General features: G+C 31.9%; 1 protein-coding gene across 2 annotated transcripts; it reads right to left on the reverse strand.

Annotated features, from left to right (window-relative positions):
• Positions 1 to 10,217: 10,217 nt before the first annotated feature.
• Positions 10,218 to 16,381, reverse strand: LOC123921257. Of its 2 annotated transcripts, XM_045973728.1 has the most exons (15): positions 16,227 to 16,381; positions 15,762 to 16,131; positions 14,121 to 14,211; positions 13,778 to 13,862; positions 13,390 to 13,474; positions 13,164 to 13,233; positions 12,852 to 12,921; positions 12,719 to 12,764; positions 12,361 to 12,607; positions 12,074 to 12,279; positions 11,492 to 11,566; positions 11,232 to 11,301; positions 10,956 to 11,036; positions 10,710 to 10,789; positions 10,218 to 10,622 (listed from the first exon to the last, which is right to left on the reverse strand). In XM_045973728.1, the coding sequence occupies exons 2-15, from the start codon at positions 15,875 to 15,877 to the stop codon at positions 10,544 to 10,546; spliced, it is 1,401 nt and encodes a 466-aa protein (XP_045829684.1). In that variant the 5' UTR covers positions 15,878 to 16,131; positions 16,227 to 16,381; the 3' UTR covers positions 10,218 to 10,543. The 2 variants fall into 2 exon arrangements, with proteins under 2 accessions (XP_045829684.1, XP_045829681.1); XM_045973725.1 differs by lacking the exon at positions 16,227 to 16,381 and having other exon boundaries at positions 12,719 to 12,921; positions 15,762 to 16,213.
• Positions 16,382 to 21,251: the final 4,870 nt, after the last annotated feature.

Genomic DNA, 21,251 nt, shown 5'->3' on the forward strand with positions numbered 1-21,251 from the left:
TTGATCTAGTTAAATATGTATTCACCATTCAATTGTTTAAAGTTCATACTACCTAAAAAAGTATTACCATATCAAAATACAAAGCACATATGCCCCCACATTTATAAGTATTTTGTCTTGTTAAGAAAGCCAAACAGAGTGGACGTGGCGAATTCTCCACGTTTGCTTTGCGATAATATGAACCACATTTGTGTGTTTTCTTTTTCTCAAAGAGGAACCTTCTCATTCACATTATGAAAATTAAATAAAAGAATAATATCCACATCTATACTCTTATTATGTCAAGTGAATACATTATACATATCAAAAAACAGTATAGATATACATATTAATTAATATAAAAAGGTCAACTTGTACCACAAGTCCATAACAATGGAAACTTCTATAATAATATACTCTTTCTTCTCTTTCCATTTTAGATTTTGTTTTTGTTTTTCATACAATTACACCTCTCTCCCCTCTCTATCTTTTTTTTTTTATTGTTTTTATTTTTTATTTTTTTTTATATTAAAAAATAGCACAAATAATTCTTCTATTTTTCAAATGAACACTTATTAATTACTTTCATTAATTTGTTGGAGAAATTAGACACATCCTCTAAGTTCTATTTAGATGGCATAAACACTTCACTCCATGTTTAATAATAAAGTGAGGTTTAGGAGATAGGAGAATTATTTTTTGACACAAGGAGATGGGAGAATATGAGTTCAAATTATGATTTTTTTTGTGTCATTGAATTTATTTTGGGATATATGTTTTAGAATACTTTGTGCACAATTTATATAATAATTATGTAGTAATACACATACCAAAATTCACATATTTATATCATCTTGAAGGTTTGGACGCTTTTCTCAAAATCTAAAATTCAAATCCTTCTTGTGTTGGACCAATCCACGCGAAACAAAAAAAAAAAAAACTAACTTTAAATAGACACTCATGCAAGTGAACAGTAGATTGATGTCCGTGAAATATATCATCACTAGATTGTATCTACATTTTCATGTTTTTGTTGCGGCAATTGTGAGATGTGTTAAAATTTCACATTGTTTAGAAAAATGGAGGTTGCACATTTTACAAGTGTGAGGACCCATAAACTTAATACCTTAAAATTTTAGGTAAAAATGTGGTGTATAACTCACTTATATAGTTACTCTGAGTCTAATATGAATGATCAAGGTTCCTCTCTCGTGACCTAATAGACTTTACCATAGTAGTATCAATATTATACAAGTTAGATTAGAAGGGAACTCAGAATTTATTTCAATCGTTAATGAAATTATTCTTGTTATGTTATCATATGTGAACTTTGAAGTTAAGTTTATTAGGAGACAAGTGAATTCGGTTGCTCACACTTTAGCTAGGGCGGCCAATTCTTGGACTAGTTTCCATTGATTTGAAATTATTTCTTCATGTATTAAACTTTTGATAATTAATGAAATGCAGTAAGTTTGTTTGGTTCAAAAAAAAATAAATAGAAGTGACATCCTACGTACGTCCAAAACCGGCACAATTTTATGATCAAGTAATAACAAATTAACATATGCAACTGACTACGACCTGGTGATGCATACCATACAACTACTACATCAATACAAACTCGTATTGGGACATGATAGAGCACAAATTTTGGACTAATCCAATACACTAATAGAACTAGTACCACACATTGTTTTGAGAGGGAGACTCGTACTTATAATTAATGATATAGTATATGTATGGATATATATACACACAAAAATATTTTATCCTAGGGTATTGAATTCAACTCCTTTGCAGCTTGTGAGTGAGTGGCGACCTTTTATTTCTTTTCCTAAATCAGCTATCTTCGTGGAGATTAATTCCTTGAGTCTTGTGAGTGGTAAATTCTTCGTAAATTCTTCAGCTCTCTTTGTTGGGGTTGATTGCAATGTAAGTCCCACATTGCTAATGAAGAAAAAAAGGTCAAGGAAATTATATTTGAGAAGTCCCACATTGCTTAGAAAAGTGAAAAGTGGAGGAGCTCAATGCTATATAAAGAGATCTCAAGTTCCTTGTTTCATGGCACCAGTCAATAGCACTTTAAGCTTATATCTGATTTTTTTTTTTTTTTTCTCTTGTCCTCTTGTATTAGAGGGTTGAGAGATGTAGTTAGGTATTTGCTTTGGAGAGTGTGGGTGTATTGGGGGCCAAGGGAAGGTTGAGGGTAGTCTATGTGTTGTAACAATTTTCACATAGTGTTTATTCTCTGGTTGTCGGTTTTGACAATGGCCGTGGTTTTTTCTCCGGTTTTGGAGTTTCCACGTTATATTCTTGTGTTGTTGATTGCGTTCTTTTATTTTCTCTATGCCGGTTTTTCCCAACAATTGGTATCAGAGCTCTTGGTTTGATTCAGGAGGAGGGAGTTCCGCTGTGAAGTTTAGGCTAGAGAAAACTGATGGAAGAATCATGTTTGGCTTGTGGAAAATCAAGTCAAGGATGTGGTGATGCAATCTGGGTTACACAAGGTCAGCCTGGAGAGGCGGTGGTAATAATACTCAACATCAGTCTGGAGAGGCGGTGATAAGAATACTCGGGTTACGTCTGAAACAACAACTTATTATGAGGATGCGGTGGTGCTAGTGGAAGTTGAGAATCGGTGGAGTGTTGAGTCATATGGACTTTGGAAGCTCCTATCACATGTGTTTGAACAAGAAATACTTTTGAATCCCTATAGCTAGTTGAAGGTGGAGTTGTTCATCTTGGTGACGGAAAGCTTGTAAGGTTCAAGGTATGAGTGAGTTTCTTTTAACACAATGCGAGGTATTTTCTTGAACTTTGATGCATAGATAGTAGGTAGATACTTGTTAGATAGTTCTACTATTATTGGTTATGCATATGTTACTAGTGGTGATTCTCATGTTTTGGTTAAGTTGTGGATCTTCGGGTGAGTACTTGTTAGTGACATGAGTTTAGTTGGACTAGTGAAACAAGGTTTACTAGGTGATGTAACTAAACTGGAATTGTTGGAGCCTAACAATGGCCCGAAGGTGGTTTCACAGATGTTTGAAGTTGTTCAAGTGACACATGGGCATCGGTTGACATGGATGCAAGGTGTGTGATGATAGCGTGCGGGCATTGGTTGGCATTGATGCAAGGTACGTGGTTATCTCGATGGCTGATGAACTTCCTGGATTGATTTCAAACTTGTTTACCGTCACAGGCTGATTAGTAATGGTCAATCTGTTTCGGTTTCTGTCACGGGCACCATAGTCTCCGAGAAGTCTCTCCACTGGTGGTGGTGGCGGATTATCATCTGCCATCTCGTTAACTTCCTCGTGTACCTGTTCGTCTGTGTCAAAGTTTACTTCACTATTTTCCTCCTTCTCTTTGAGTTTCCTCAATCGAGCTTCTTTTCGATTTGCTCGAGCGGTCTTTTCGATTTCTGCGTCAAAGAGAAGTTCAGCTGAGGCCTGGCCTCGCATACAAGATTAGACAAATAGTGAGTAATAGAGAATTGAATAATAATTAAAATAAAATAAAAGCAAAAATTTTGTTGCAGAGCAAAAAATTTCAATTAAGCAAAAATAAAAATTCAACAATGATTTGGCAATCCCCGGCAACGGCGCCAAAAACTTGATGGCGATTTTCGCAAGTGTACGAAATCTTGCAAGTAATATATTTAAAACGGTAAGACCGAGTGTCGAACTCAAGGATCGCGTTATATTGTTGAATTGTGATTTCTACTCGATTGAACAAAAGGTTTCAGTTTGATTGGGTGCAATAGCAATAATAATAATAATAACGAAAATTACTTTGTATTTGATAATAATAAAAATGTCAGGGATGAGTTTCACTAGACTACTTTTTTAATGTAGTGACTTGATTATGACTATTGAAGCTATTTATCAAATTATTACCGAATTCCCTAAAGTATTCGTGCCCTAATTCCTTAGTGACAGAGTCGTTAATTCTAAAATAATTCCTAATTCCTTAGTGAATTTAAGATTAGAATTAAGCATGAATGAACAAGAATTCTAAATTGGTTTCAAGGGTTTGCATCTATTCCTAAATTACAAAGACAAGAATTTCTTATATCAAAGCATTCATAAATTCAACTCCCGTATCACAATATGAATCGTAAATCAATTTAACGGTGATCAATCGATAAAAGCATTAAGCACAGATATAAGAAAAATAATCATTAGAATTCTTCAATAGTCATAAATCAAATCATAAAATAAGAATAGTCATCTAGGTTTACTCATCCCTAACAATTGAAAAATTAGCTACTCATAATATTGATTAGAGATAAAAAGAGTATTCAGAATTACACATAAAATTGCGGTTGAATGGTGTATAAAGCCACTTGAATCACCGATCAGTTGTTGTGCATGCCGTTGTTCTTCAATCTCTCGTATGCTGTCTTCTTTTTCTCTCTCGGCGTGCGTGCCTTGGTTAATAAGGGTTGCTCTATTTATATGCCTCCCACAAACCAAATCGTATCATGTATTTAAAAGCTAGATCGCCTAGGTGGCATGTGATTAAAAATTGGCTTGCATCATGCTGACGCGTTGATGATGTCATGTGATGAAAAAATCCAAATCGCACCACGAATGAATTGTACAGGAACGCGAGAAAAACAGTAGCTTTAAAACTTATTTCTCCAAGTCTTTGCAATTTTTGGAATGTTTTCCAAGTCTTTTTCCTTTTAGGCTTCTTTCTTCAAACTCTTTTATATGTCAAATTCTTCATAAATTCTTCTCTTTGATCATGCAATACTCTTAAAAATTAACTAAAATACTATAGAATAATAATTAAAAATACTCAAATGACGGAATGTCATCAGGTGGTGCTAGTGGAAGTTGAGAATCGGTGGAGTGTTGAGTCATATGGACTTTGGAAGCTCCTATCACATGTGTTTGAACAAGAAATACTTTTGAATCCCTATAGCTAGTTGAAGGTTGAGTTGTTCATCTTGGTGACGGAAAGCTTGTAAGGTTCAAGGTATGGGTGAGTTTCTTTTAACACAATGCGAGGTATTTTCTTGAACTTTGATGCATAGATAGTAGGTAGATACTTGTTAGATAGTTCTACTATTATTGGTTATGCATATGCTACTAGTGGTGATTCTCATGTTTTGGTTAAGTTGTGGATCTTCGGGTGAGTACTTGTTAGTGACATGAGTTTAGTTGGACTAGTGAAACAAGGTTTACTAGGTGATGTAACTAAACTGGAATTGTTGGAGCCTAACAATGGCCCGAAGGTGGTTTCACAGATGTTTGAAGTTGTTCAAGTGACACATGGGCATCGGTTGACATGGATGCAAGGTGTGTGATGATAGCGTGCGGGCATTGGTTGGCATTGATGCAAGGTACGTGGTTATCTCGATGGCTGATGAACTTCCGGAGAAAGCCAACATGGAAGTTGCACCATAAATTTTCAGCGAGGTTTCGAGATGAAATTCTTGGGATGGCTTGGTTCCAAGTGAAGCAAAATCTTGGGATGGTTTAGTTCCAAGTGAATAAAATTCTTGGGATGGTTTAGTTCCAAGTGGAGTGTACTTTTTATGGTGGAGTATGATAATTTAATTTGTCGGTATAGACAATGAGAATTATGATTGTCGGTGAAGACAATGATTGTCGGTATAGACAATGGAAGCAGAAGATAATGATTGTCGGTGTAGACAATGAAGATTGAAGACCATTACAATCAAGGTGGAGATTGTTGGGGTTGATTGCAATGTAAGTCCCACATTGCTAATGAAGGAAAAAAGGTCAAGGAAATTATATTTGAGAAGTCCCACATTGCTTAGAAAAGTGAAGAGTGGAGGAGCTCAATGCTATATAAAGAGATCTCAAGTTCCTTGTTTCATGGCACCAGTCAGTAGCACTTTAAGCTTATATCTGATTTTTTTTTTTTTTTCTCTTGTACTCTTGTATTAGAGGGTTGAGAGATGTAGTTAGGTATTTGCTTTGGAGAGTGTGGGTGTATTGGGGGCCAAGGGAAGGTTGAGGGTAGTCTATGTGTTGTAACAATTTTCACATAGTGTTTATTCTCTGGTTGTCGGTTTTGACAATGGCCGTGGTTTTTTCTCCGGTTTTGGAGTTTCCACGTTATATTCTTGTGTTGTTGATTGCGTTCTTTTATTTTCTCTATGCTGGTTTTTCCCAACACTCTTTGTGTAGATTAAATCAGCTCTCTTCGTGTAGTTTTAATACTGCTGCATGTTTAAGTCAGGGTTCAAACCCACAACTTTGATTAAGTTAAAAGAGACATGCATCATCTCATCTAAAGTGCTCTTGAGTGAGTGGTGACTTTTTAACCGGTAAAGCATAGACTAGTTGATCGTTTAAAAACAATCTACTTCCTATAGAACTATAGTACAATAATTTTCAATAATAAACAAGCAAAATTTATTATATGGACTTTTTTGTTTGTTTTTTTTTTTTGACACATTGGTATTGTTTTTAGTAATTGTTTTTCACTTCTTTGCAGTGCTCTTGATCCTTCAATTTACCAAAAAATATTTTTTAGTGATGTAAATTTTACAGAAAAATATTTTTTGATAGTGTAAAATTTTATCGAAAATTATCTTCCAACAATATATTTGTGCCTATATGAACAACGCAGAAGAAAAAGAGCAACCACTAATAATTTTTTGTTGAATAACGAGTTTCTATTTTATTTTTTTAAGAACAAATAAATGAATCGTAATCTCAAATAGGTAGTAGGTCAATTTGTGACTTGTGAGCTAAAAGATTAAGCAAGAAGTCCAAAATTTGAACCCTAAAAATTACTCCTATAACTATTAACATTTGTCTTTTTCTTTGGTACAAATTAACATTTAACATTTGTCTTTTGTTTTCAAAGAATTGAGTCTTAATCTGTAGTAGTCACGCCATATATACTAATAATGCCAAAATGTAGCAACTCGATTGCAAACAAGAGACAAGTGGGTGCCATATGGTTGACACATGTCATAAACATAATATAAAAAAATCATTTTTGTCGTATTTTTTTATAGATTCAACAGTGTTTTAAAGAGGTAACCTCAATCATTTTGAAAGTATACCCCTCAACTTTAACTTCACATAAGATTGACAGGCAATTTGCAGTTAAAATTAAGGCCGTCAGAATCGAGTTGTTACATCAATTTATTAAATTAGGTGGAACCAAAATGTAAATTCGTAGAGTTTGTTTCATATATATCTTTGAAATTAAGAAAAAAAATTTCAAGTAGAATTTTACTTTTAAATTAGAAATTTAAGTGTTATGAATATTAATTAAAGAAAATATAAAAAATTAATATATTATTTATTTTAAATTAAAAAATCAATTTTAAATATTAGATAATTCACACTCAATTGATTTTATCTCATTCTCATGAATTAATTATGACTATAATCATGCATTTCAATATTAAATATTGCTAATGTTGGTTGAATTAATTATGAATATAGTCTTGCACATCTCTTTAAAAAAACTATTTAATACTAAGGGGTGTCAAAATTATCCGTTAATCTATTATCCATTCACTAATTTATCCATCCACAAACAAAAAAAAAATAGTTATCCATTTAATTAAATGGAAGGATCTAATTCTTCCACCTAATTTTAAAATCCAAGGATTATTGTTTATGATTTTTTCAAAATCCAATGGATTATTGTTTATTTTTTTTAAAATCAATGAATAGTCACTTTTATTATTAAAAAAACAATTCTTTGCATAAATGTATTTCTTTGCAAAAATGTATTATAAATAAATTTTTGTTTGAAATAATTTTTTAAACTTTTTTAACTTAAAATGATTTACTTTATTGAAATAAAATCCAGATAATTTTAAAGAAAAAAAATAAAAAAATGAATTTCTTAACATTAAAAAAATATTTTTAATTAGTTTAAAATTAAATATTTTCTTGTTAAAATATATTAACAATTAAATATTATATTTATTATTAATTTATTATTACTATTTAAATTCTGTTTGGGCTCACTATGTTTGGGCTTAGTTAAAAAAGGAGTTTGGGTTGATTATAGACACATCAATCCATTCAAAAAATACCGTAAAACTCATGGCGGTCACCATTTTGGTTAAAAAAAAATAGCATAAAACACATGGCGAGCGCCACCAATGTTTTTTCTGCCTATTTATTACCCTATTTTATTCAAAAGAAATTAACAACAGTCAAAAATCACTTTCTTCTTCCCCCGAACTAACTCAACGGATCAACCAATTTCCATTACAATCATCTCTTTATTCCCGCAAATTCGACAAAGTCAGTCGCATTGAGATGGACAGATTGATAGAGGATTCATTCAATTACCGGGAAGATTTAGGAGAGAAAAGTCAACAATGTTGGTCAAAACTATGTTAAGGAGCATTATGTTTCATATGATGAAGATGGATTATCTTAGTTTCTTCAAAAGAATTAGGAACGAGAGGTTGACTACCCAAGTTCTTTCAAAAGAATTACTTTTCTTTCAAATATGAAATTAATATAATATATATTCTTTACTGAATTCGCTGTTATAATATTATTTGTTGAAGTTGTTTGTGCTGCTTCAATAAAGATTGAAGCTTTCTTTTTCTAATAACATTGGTAATTAAATTTTGGGCATTAGCCCTCATCCGTATAAAAAAATATTGGTAATTAAACTTTGCATTGGTCCGGCCCTGACATACATCTCCGGCATCAGGGCTAACTCAGTAAAAAATTGGGATGCTAAACAGGTAAGTTTATTATTATTATTATTATTATTATTATTATTATTATTATTATTATTATTATTATTATTATTATTATTATTATTACAATAAAACTTATGTTTCCATTGTCTGTAGAATGAAATGTTCTTTGTTTACAAGGCCTGAGAAACTACTTTTTCCTTGTAAACATTAGCATGCATAATGATAATGAACATGCTAATTAAAATTAAAAATCAAACTCAACAAACTAGAACAACATTTTTACTTGTACATAAACTAAATTTATAATCCCTAAATTAAATTGAGGAAACCGTTGTTTTTTGTGATCCACGATTGATAACACTGAATGGATATTTCTTTTGGGGTTTAAATCTTATGTCTTTGTACTTTTCAGTGTACATATAAGTACAAATCTCAGTGTGAGTAAGATGGCCAAATGTTGTACTTTCTGTGCATATCTAAGATCCTCAAATTTGTTTTGTAACCAAAAGAGCAAATATATCAATTGTGAACTTAATATGTTTATCATGATTTTGTAACTTGCACTGGATATCTGTAATTGCTATGATATCTTAGACAACCATGTGAGATTTCCAACCAATATCAAAATCACTCTTTGCATAACATAAACCTAAGGTGAACTCAGGAAGATATTTTTCTCTATAAATTCAATTTGGTCCGATGCATGGATAAGCTTTATTTATGAGTAGCAATTGAACTCGGTACCTCATGATTTACAACACTCGCATATTGCACCAATCACTTGCGCTAGATTCTAATGGTCGATGCATGGATATCATAAATTAGACCTTAAGAAGTTAAGGATATCGTTAATTAGAAACACATTCACCTCGCTAGATTATCTTGGTAGTTTGTGAAGATGTTTTTATTAATTGGTGTATATTGCTTGAGATGGAAAATATTTGATTAGGGATGACCATTTTCCTCATATTTAACTCAAATCGCTAAGTTGCCACTTGCATTAATATCTATCTTTCTCGCACACTTCAAACCTTTAAAAACTCTCCATAACTCCGCAACATATGCAGAACACGTCACCAATTTTTTTGCCAAACCACTAATCCGATTCCCAAAAAAGAAGATCATCCTAATTAAACTATCTTGTATAAATTTGCAAATGAGTGTCAATGGACTCTGTCTATATTTCGTTATGTGTTTCCTTCTTCATTCTAGCATTTCAGTATTGTTCAAAGTTATTGCTTTAACCAATAAATTGTTGTTTTGAAACCAATGACAGCGAGCGACACTGTAATTTTGTTGAACCTCAAATAGATGCTCAGCCTATTTCATCAGCAAGTCTATTATTATCAATATGGATATGGCATGTTTTGGCTCGAATTTAAGCCTTAAAAGTTAAAACCATGTTTAGCATTCATGATTGAATTCATGAGATAAGTATATTTCGCCCCAATAACATGATTACCAAAAAATGTAACAAGCTTAGCATCTCAGAATAAAAGTTAAGAACATTTTCAGATTGCCATTTTCAGATAAGCCATAGGAATTGAAGGCAAACTTTCACACATGATTGACCCGGAAAAAAAAGTTGGGTACACTACCATTCATTAAATTGATCGCAAACATTTATAACGCCTCTAGATATCTATTATATATATACAAATTAGTAAAGGCAGAACAAAATCAAATTCAAAATCCAAAGTACCAACTGGTTGCTCTATTCTTCCTACCCCTTTGCTGTGTATTAAACAATGTAAAAGTTGGTGCTGAATTAACGCGACAACAAAAACTGTACCAAGTATTCATCCACCCTGTTATATATAACATGTTGTCACTTTCCTTTAGTCACTTTCTTCTATGGTCTTGTGTGTACAAAAAAGTAGGTCAAGTTAATGCTTAGACGTCATATACGGGCAAGCGCTCTGCGATATAGTTGCGGCAAATTGGGCACATCTTACACTTCTCTGAGCATAAGCTGCAGTTCATTCATGTAAATACATTAGCATAAGGACAAGCTATGAATGTATCATTTGACCATCACATATTTTTATCTTATTCTTACCTGCAAAGGACACGATGCCTACATGGGAGTAAAACGACGCTAATCTCCCCCTCAAAACAAATTCGGCACAGCACTTTCTCCTGATACAAACAAAAAATGAAACAGAGACAATACCATTTAGCATGTTAGGATCTTAAATAGTATTGACCCTTGTTTATGTGGATGGTTTCTTCAACATCATATAAGAAACATTGGAAATTACTAAACAAACGAAGAAAAAGCACTTGTAGAAGTTAGAATTTTTACATTTTTAAGTCTTTCATATTCCTGTTGGCTGTATTTTGTAATTTCTGTCTGCTCGCCAAGAGCTGCCTGGAGTCTCCACACCTGACATTACAAAATTCTAAGCACGTCAATGATGGAAATTTTTGTAACTAATATTGAAAAGATGGGCATAATAAACTAAACCTATGCAGGTTATTTCAACAATACTACTATGGATGTTCATATCCACCTATACACATATACATGAATAGAATTCACCATAAACTGATCTATTTATGTCGTAGGAACTGTTATTACCTCCTCAGCAAGATCCCTTTTAGGCATTTTTTTAACAATCTCAGGAGGGTAACCACTGAATGTATTATACCTGCGCATGAGAAGCCAAATGTTCAAAGATCTTTTAAATCAAGTGCTAGCTGAACGTATATCAAAAACCTAGAAATAACTTATCTATAAGAAGGGTGCAACAAGGTGATACAAGTTTCATTGTTAAACAGGAAATAAAGAGAAACCACATACGAGACACTTAGGCTGTATTAAAATGAAATGATGCTTACCCAGATGCTCCCTCATGGTACAACCGTGCCTGTTCTTCCCGACTCCCTTCATCAATTGACCACCACCCTAATAATCTGATTCCATAAATGTTCAGATCAGACTTAGTGTAGCAAATTACACGCATATGGTAATTCAACAAGATAGCTGCTTGCTTTTTTGAAAACCTTGACCTTTAAACATTGGATTTTTCATCTCCAACCAAATCAGATTACTCCTTTGAGGTTTTGAGATATTATTTTTAAGTTTGTGCACTGAACCAACTAGAGCATTTTTTTTATAAAAATATGACCCCGATATACATTGGATTGTTAACTATAACCATAATGGAGTAAAAAACAATATAACTGAGCGGTTTCCATTCATATTTAAGAAAATTATCTGGTGAATAGAATTTAGTAATCAGGGATTTATTGGATTTGAGAAACATCTGAGGGACAGGAGTTTTATGCTGCAACATATGCGACTCTTAAATTTAATCGTAAAATGGACAAAAGAGCTCAGAATTGAGTCATAACAACAGAGTAAAGATTACGGGAACAAAAAATTTAAATCACACCGCGCAACAATAGAAGATTTATTACCTAGAACCATGGTGCAAAAATCCCAAGCAATCATGAGCTATGGAAGAGACTCTAAAATAAAGTCCTCCACCGGCTCCACTTCGTAGAAGAAGCACAAGTTTCTCCACAAATTTAGATGCAGATAATATCACGCCAACACCTTGCAGTACGAAAAGGGGAGAAAAAAGAACTGCAAGAGGTAATTGTGCAGCAAAAGCAGGTGTTCCCTGAAATGCAAAACAGCTTAGATTGCCAAATATAATGTGAATTTCCGAGGTCAACTAAGCACACAATTCGGCGTTGTCTACCTCTAAATGCATGCAAAGAAGAACCTGGAAGACAATAATGGGTACTTTCATGAAATGGCCCCCTATGTCTTGCAGGGTACAGATTCTCGCCTGACGTTGATCTTCTTCTGAAGAAACCAATAAACCATTGTTCCAGTCAAGATATCTAATTGTAGTAGAAGAAGAAGAACTCGGTTCTCTGGAACTTCTATGAATGACAGGATTGGACCATTTTGTACATACAAGAAACGCAAAGCACTCGGCAATACTGCAAAAAAGTAAGATATAAAAAACATATACAAAAAAATTCAAGTCAGCAATCTAATAAACACAAAGCTAATTATCAAAGTACATTTCAGTGTTTAACATAGAAACCTACGTGAAGTTAATAAATAAGTCCCACCAACCGAGAGAAGCTACACTGCCTGTATCAGAGAAGAAATAATGACAGGATTTATGTAGAGTAAATGAAAAGAAAATCCATCTATTGAACAGTATAGAAAAGGAATTACCACTCAGTTTTAGGAGTGTGAAGACTGTAGCAGCAACGAAGAACACCATGGAGATGGCAACCCAAAAGTGCTACAGAAAACAGAATGAAAAGCATTTTCAGTGTAATCAAGCTTCAAAAACTTCAATATTTAAGATTACAATAAGAAAAATTGCAAGCCAATTTCATACCAGCAAAAACATAACAAGCATCACAAAACTTTGAATTGACTCAAGCAGCAATTGTAATCGGGTAGAATGTCTTCCATTAAATATCGATAAAGGAATAAAATGAGAACAAGAAAATTGACATAATTACATATATAAAGCCTTACAGGAAGAGTTTCCCAAATTGCTTCATCACTCATTCTTTCTTCATCCCCTGGCATTAGAGCTTTACACATTCTGCACAGATATCAAACATTCGTTGGTAAAAATGACAGAAAAAATCAGCGCGTATGAGCCCACACGAATGATTGAGATCTGAACATTTTGAAGTCCGAAACAAAAGAAAAGTTCAAAAGAAACTAAGATATACCGGAGCTATCGTAAACAAGTTACCTAAAATTGTCAATGAGAATAATGACTTCAAATGTTAGTAAAGGGAGGAACACAATCTTCAGATCTACTGCTGGAAAGCCACGAACTGTGCATGGAAAAAAATGCATCGTTATAATTGGAAATCTTGCACAATTGTTATTATAATAAAGTGTCAAGTCTTCTATTGTGACAAAAGCCTAAACTTAACAGGCACAAAGATATTGCAAAACGTTCAAAATCTATAGTAGAATTTTGTGAGCATCAATCTAACTAGATGAACAAATCATACCAACTTAATATTTCTTTGGAAATTGAAAACCATGCAAAGTCAACTGAAATAATTGAATCGATTAAGATAATTGAAACTTCTTAATTATTTTGAAAGCATAAAGGCAGAGTAGAAAAGTACCATATAAGCTCTCAAGGTATATGCAAAGGAGCAATTCAAACGCAATGAGCAATGGCATTGCAACAACGGCGTGACACGGCGCCCACTGTCACAAGATAGAAAATTGGTATTGTATTCACTGTCATAATCATTAACTGGGAAAAAGAACACTTGATAATAGTAATTAAAAGAAAGATGAAATAAGGATTCAAAATACTAATTTGAGGTTTTATCCATGATAGCCAAAAAACAATACAAAAATTCATGGTTCTGAAGTCATATGGTGTGATATCCACAATAACATAACAAAACAAAACTGAATAGGAAATGTCTCAAATATCAGTTAAAAACGACATTGGCATACATGTCGATTACGTGGAGCTGATGGTGCAGGTAATGAAAACCTCCCTCGAGCCACAACGCCATGGAACATCCAAAGAGGTGAAAATATTATCCTGTATGTTAAAGTTGAAGTCAATGATTTATAATCATCATCTCAGAATCCAATACACACTGCAATTTGCCACGCATATTCACTATAATAAAATTTCCATATTAACAAAGTTTATACAATACAATCAACTGCATTTTTTCAGGAGCTATTTGCACTATGATGCACAAGTACTTCAAAACTTAAGCCATACACTTATTCAGTATGCGTTGGATACTGTGAAAGCTAGAGAGAACTCATAACTGTTTTGTAACAAACTTTCTTTCTGTTATTTTTGTTATTGAATTCATAGTTACAGTTATGTGAATTCAAGTATTTATAGGCTAGGGATAAGGTGTGTTAGTCCTAACAGCTTGACTAACACACACTTAATACTTGACTAATCATTATGCTAATCCTTATTGTACTTTTATTACGAGAGTTATACTATAGATACACGTAGGTACTGTTTGGGAGCATACTAATCCATAACACGTAGGTATTGGCATGTAGTAAAAAATTATGTTTTCATTACTGTTAATACTTTCCTTATTACCTTGTAGATTCTTTCCTTTCCCACTATGTAAATATTCTTTCCCTATTTCCGGCTGTGTAAATATCATGATTTCCAAGTATATATATTTATTAATTTATTAATTCTATTCTATTTGGGATTATAATGCAGTAAATTTGAAAAAGTTATAGGCAGTAATTGGATTTTTTGTTCTTCGTAACATATCTGTATCTGTTACGGATAAGTGATAACCTACCATACCCATATCCATACAACATAGACTTACAAGTGTTTCCCACAACAAAAACACTTTATCCAAATCAATTCACATCATTGATTAGCGCTCATATGAGATGTCACAGGCCTGAGGTCTCTTCTAGTTTGACTAGAAGTCAAAAGTCCAAACCCTAGAAATACAGCAACCTTTAAACTCTTGAGGGAAAGTTCATCCGTGTGGTCCTACCCGACTCGAAGGTTACTATACCCGATTTATAAAACAACAAAAACATCAGTCACTTAAATTTGGGGGAATCACAGTGACAAAGTTAACACAACCACAATCCAGTGAAAGGGGGTAATTACAATTAACATATGCATTCTAAATGAGTTATCTACTCAGACCAGAACATATACATATCACTATATCAGACATTGCATGTGATCATGCCTGTTTAATGCCAACCCTTTTTGTTTTTCTACCACACACCAAAAATGAACAAACTCATTTGGGTAACATCATCAAACCCTTGTCCCCGTGAGTATAGCTCAGTTGGTAGGGACGTTGCATGTAATATGCACAAGCGGGGTTCAGAGTGTACTCTCACTTATTCACCATAAAAGGTGAAATTCTAGCTACTAGGCTAATAGACACACAAAGAAACATCATCAAACCTTGTCTCCAAAATTAGACAAAAATAAATAACAAATTAACAATTAACATACTAGTTTAAAAAAAAAAAAAAAACTTAGAAAATACCATAAAAAGCCAAAACTTTAATCAAAATTGAGCACCCAATTGAGGCAAAAACAAAACCCAAAAAACCAAATTCAAAAAAACTAACCACCAAGATGAAGAAATTTGATGATCAAGTTTGAGAAGAAGCAAAAGGGTGAAACACAATAGAAAAGTATGAGCAGCAAATGCCTGAGCAGATTTCAACACCCTACTCCAACTCATCTTCTTCTTCAAACCCAAAGTTCCTTCCTTTTAGTGATTAAAGGGAACCACACACAACAAAAACAAAAACCCAATTCGAAAATATCCCAAAATCAAACAAAAAAGTCGCTGTCTTTATCTGACTTGCTGCAGAATAGAAGAATCCAAAAGAAAATCTGTGAGAAATTATGTGACACACACGTTGATTATCCAGTTCATAGGTTTGGTTTTTGTTGTTCAGTTACATTACATGTGATGTGATTCTGGTTGTTTTTCTGAAAGAGGGAAGTAAAAGGAAACATGTCAGAGTGAGACAGAGTCAAGAGTTGTTGAATTGAATAATGAAAATAAAAAAACAAAAACCCATTACCTTTGAAGATGGTTTCTTTCGAGTTTCAATTCACGTCAACGTTAATTACTGAAACTCAAAACCCAGTTTTTTGTGCCACCGAAAGAAATATTGGGTGTCGTGTAGGGATGAAAATGGGTAGGGAATGGGTAGGGTACTATACTACTCATTTTCATACCCGTGGTTTGAAAAAATATCCGTACTCATCTCCATGTCCGTGTGGGTAACAATTTTTGCCCCCGTCCCCATACTCTAGGGGTACCTAGGTATCCATACCCGTATCCGTTACTCGCATTTTTACTAAAAATAAATTGATCAATTATAAAATATCATAAAATTTTAATAGAATTAAAAAAATTTCAAAATTTTAATATTGCCTAATGAAAATTATAAACAAAATGATTACTAACTTTATGTTAAAGTTCATATTTATGTTAAATATTCACATTATTTATATATTATGTTATAAATAAATATTTTTATTAAAAATATGTAATAGTTTAGTAGAGTTGTATTGTTTTAAATTGATTTAGATATATTATAATATAATAATATAAATAAAATAAATAAATATATATTATCCGGGTATGGGGTGGGGTGGGTACTAAGGTACCCGTACCCGCACCCATACCCGTTCATTTTTGCGGGTAATTACCCATACTCGTTCATGTACACAAAAATGCGGATTTTTACCCTACTCGTTGTGGGTAATTTTTGCGAGTACCCTCTGGATATGGGTCAAATTGTCATCCCTAGTGTCGTGTTCTTCGTTAAATTATCATCAATTGACAAAAAAAATTGGGTGCATTTAAAAAAACCTTTAAAATAAATAAATATATATTATATAGGTATGGGCGGGATGGGTTTCTGTGGGTAATTACCCGTGTTCATACCTAAAAAGTTTTACCCTATCCATTGTGGGTACTTATTAGGTATGAGTCAAATTGTCATCCCTATGTGTTAACCCTAATTTGCTTTGCATTTTAGGCGAGAACTTTTTCACGTATCTTTATTAAAAAAATTTAGAAATTTGTTAACTATGAGAATCTTAAACCCTGATGACTTGCTTAGGATAAATCATTTCAACAACCACTAAGACATATAAATCAATTGTGATACAAATTATGTTCTCGAAGTGTTAAGCATATAGCAATATTACAATTTGGTACGAATCTTTGACTCACATTAATGGTTATAATGTGGATCCATATCTTTCTTATTTCTAATGGTTGTAATATGCAACTAGGTTACTCTAAGGACTTAAAATTTCACCCATAAGATAGATAATTTGGATGTTTGGGACTTGAACCCCGATCTCTACATTTAGAATGCAATATCCCATACCAACTGTTAAACTTACGAATACTCGGTAGTATTTTTCATTTATTCTAAAAAAATTGTTATACTTTTAAAAGTCACACATTCACACTCGCTCAAAGTCTAAAAAATGAGGAAGGTGCCTTAATTAGAGGTCAAATATTTTTTTTAAAATAAAATAAGGGTCAAACATTCTTGAGCTTCAAATTTATCATACTTTTAATTTAATTAATATCATTATTAATTTTATTAGTTTTACTTTTTTTTAGTTTTCATAATATAAGTAATCAATAATGGGAATTTATCTATAAGCTATCTAATATTTAAAAAATGATTGTTTCAAAAAAAAAAATTATTGGACTTAGGGTGTGTTTGGACTAAATACATCAAATGAAATTTGTGTTTTTCTCTCTTTCCATTTTTTTTCTCTCAAACCAAACATACGACTTGTCAAAAGTCTTCCAAGTTAGTCATTGTTAATTTTTAAAAGTCGTTTTAAATTTTGCATTAGATCTAGGACTAGAATTATTGGGCTAACTATGCACACATAAAGTGAGAATCGAAGCGAAAATATATAAATAACATGGACACTTCTCAATCCAAGATAAGATACAATACTTCAAATTTTTGGTGCAATAGATTTTAGGTTAGAATAGACACATAATTTTCTTTTTTTAATTTTGAAGACATGATATTCGGTTTAAGGATCAACTAATTTGAAGGGCACCAATAATACTATTTATTTGCAAAAATCCTATTTAAAGTCAGAGTTTCGTTCTATATAGACTGATCCAACGTAAGTCCCATAATTCAAGTCACCTAAAACATTTTTGCATAAAGAAAATATTTTAGACAAAACAAAATTAAATAAACAAAAGTGTTGATATTTAGCAAAATAAAATAAAATGCATTTACTCATTAACTGACTCATACTATTGTTTTGTTCTTCGTTCAAAGTCTTTGACTTTGGTTTGGCATGGCAGTTACTAACGCCAAACCGGAACGGCAAAAAGTTGTTTCTGGTTTTACTATGATCCCCCATTTTTTTACTATTGTTTTATGTTTACTTCATCCGGCTTTATTTATAAGCAAAAGTTACTTTTTAGATTCATCGAAAAATCAATGTATCTAGCTTATATTTAAGTTAGATACATTAATTTTTTAACGAATCTAAAAAACAACTTTTACTTATAAATAAAGTCGGAGGAAACATAAATTATGATACACTATGATGATCGTGAAAATGAAATGCGTATACGAAGAACAAGTGAGTGAGTGCTCACGCAACCCAAACATTTCTACTAATTAATTAATTAATTAATTATTAGTAGGCAAAGTGGACCACTTGTGTGTTTTCTTTGCTTGCCGTGAAATCCACTTAATATAGTTGCTCGATTGAGGGGTGACAAAGTGACATAGTAGTAATAAATTTTTCAATCGTCTGTTTTCAATTTTTTAAATAACATCAGCATATTTTCTTCTAACAATACAAGTGTTAAAATAAAATAGAAAATAAAAAAATTATTTGATGGATTAGTTTGTAAACTCGTTTGTTCGCTAGTAAATATGAGTATAGTGTGATTTTAGACTCAGCCATCTAAATTTGCTTGTTTAGTTCCATTTTTAGACGGACTTAAGTGAGACAAGCCTAAAAAATGGGAAGGGTTTGCCCTCTTTGCCACCCTAGTTGATTCTCGCCAAACATAAAAAATAGTTGTTTGAGCATATAATGAATCAGTTCTTGAACTTTTGGGTTCATAACTAAATTATTAGGGTTTAGTCACCGCTAAACAACAATATAAATTTTGTATATACTAGACGCTTACCCGTGCGATGCACGGGTCTTATGCTCTATTTTATATTATAATGTCAAAAAATTATTTGTATAAGTAGTAATTTTAAATTGAAATAATTGGTTATCAAAATAATAGTAACAATAAAAGTTATCTAAATGTGATATAGATGTTAAATATGTGTTTATACATTTAAAAAACTTATTTATTTATACATCACATTTGAAGTTACTTTGGTATTTTCTTCGTTAACATTGGTTAGCAATATCTTTAACTCATTCTTTAAAATAACTTTGGAAATGACAACATATAATTGACCTTGAAAAACAATTGACGTTGAATAAGGCATGATTATGAGTTGGATAAACTACTTTATTATTGAATTTGTCATTTATATTAATTTGAAACTCATTGGAGCAACGATAAACCAACTTAACTCATACTCAAAATCGAATATGATAAAAATCATGCGGTGCATACCAACCATTAGTATTTTTTTTTTTACTAACATTAGGAAGTAATCCTAACAATCGACCAACTCCTTATATACACAAAGAATAGACAAATTTTGAACATTAACTATTTTGAAAAAAAAAACAATAAAATACACAAAATAATAAAATTTAAAAAAATTAAAATGGATAAAAACCCAAAACAATAATAATAATAATAATAATAATAATAATAATAATAATTATTATTATTATTATTATTATTATTATTATTATTATAATTAGTACCACACATTAAATGGATGTAAGTGATGTGGCTAAATGAAAGGTTTTGATTGGTTTGTGGATTAAGGTTTAGATAGACAATTGGATAACTATCTAGGATTTATATATATAGATACACAATGGTAACAAAAAAAACTCTCAAAATGGAAGAACTAAAAAATTGTATTGGATAAAGAGTTTGAGAGGTGTAACAGTCCAAAAAAACTACTCATGCTATTTACTAAAATAAATTGTTCAGTTTAGAATAATTTTGTCCAACCATCTTAGTATATATATTTTATATTAAGCTGCTAAATGGATGACCTTTTAACTAATCCACAGTTCATGAAGCATATTATTATATTTCGGTTTAGCACAAAAAATTCCAAGTACTTTAATTATTATTATAAGGTGACAAAACCAAGCCTTCTTGTTCTTGAAAATTAAATAAGTCGCCATCACTTCCCACCCTTTGCACAAAAATACATTTTATAAAGCATAGTGACAAAATAATTGAGGATTTGAGTTTGGATTTGGATAATAAAGCATCCACATACCTACATACCAAACCACGAATAAATATCCATCACCTTAAAGTGAAATGTTAAGGAAATAATTATTTTAAGTGGAGAGATTTTAAAATGTTTTGTATTTTGTTTGACGATGGAAGGAAAGAGATTTTGTTGAATTATTAGAAAAAAAAATTAAATCCCACTTAGTTTAAAGATAAAGTCTAAAATACATTTTATAGAAGTTTAGGTTAACTAATTAAATTTTAATATGATAGAATGTTAGAATGAAAACTCCTCCTAGTGAGCTCCGTATATTTATTTTTGATAATTTCTCTGAAGCTTGCATGACTAGAAATATTCGTTTAGTTTTTTAGTTTTTTGTTGGGCTTTGACACTCTTTTGCAACAAAAAAAAAAACTAATTATGGACTTGATAAACTAATACTATTTGGACTTTGATAAATGAAGGTAGTTCCCACCATCATTAAGTAGATCCCACTTTTTTTGGTGTTTATTTTTTTTAAATAGAACTTTCCATTTCTTTTTCTTTTAAGAAATGGAGATTATCCCAACTCAAAAGTGAAATAGAACTTTCTTTTTCTTTTACTTTTAAATAAAATGGCATGACATTGTCATGGTCTGTCTTTTTCATCCATAAAATTTAACCTATACTATTAATTTAAATGTTGTTTCCATATTCGGGACAAAA

Source organism: Trifolium pratense, linkage group LG4 (genome assembly GCF_020283565.1).
Source record: "Trifolium pratense cultivar HEN17-A07 linkage group LG4, ARS_RC_1.1, whole genome shotgun sequence".
Classification (NCBI taxonomy): domain Eukaryota; kingdom Viridiplantae; phylum Streptophyta; class Magnoliopsida; order Fabales; family Fabaceae; genus Trifolium; species Trifolium pratense.

Bases quoted from the DNA above. Each gene is read 5' to 3' on its own strand.
- LOC123921257 (XM_045973725.1), bottom strand. From the start codon at position 15,877: ATGAGTTGGAGTAGGGTGTTGAAATCTGCTCAGGCATTTGCTGCTCAT. The intron at 11,302-11,491 runs GTAAGCATCATT...TCTCATGCGCAG, and splicing joins TACCATGAGGGAGCATCTGG to GTATAATACATTCAGTGGTT. The intron at 10,623-10,709 runs GTAAGAATAAGA...AATGAACTGCAG, and splicing joins AGGCATCGTGTCCTTTGCAG to CTTATGCTCAGAGAAGTGTA.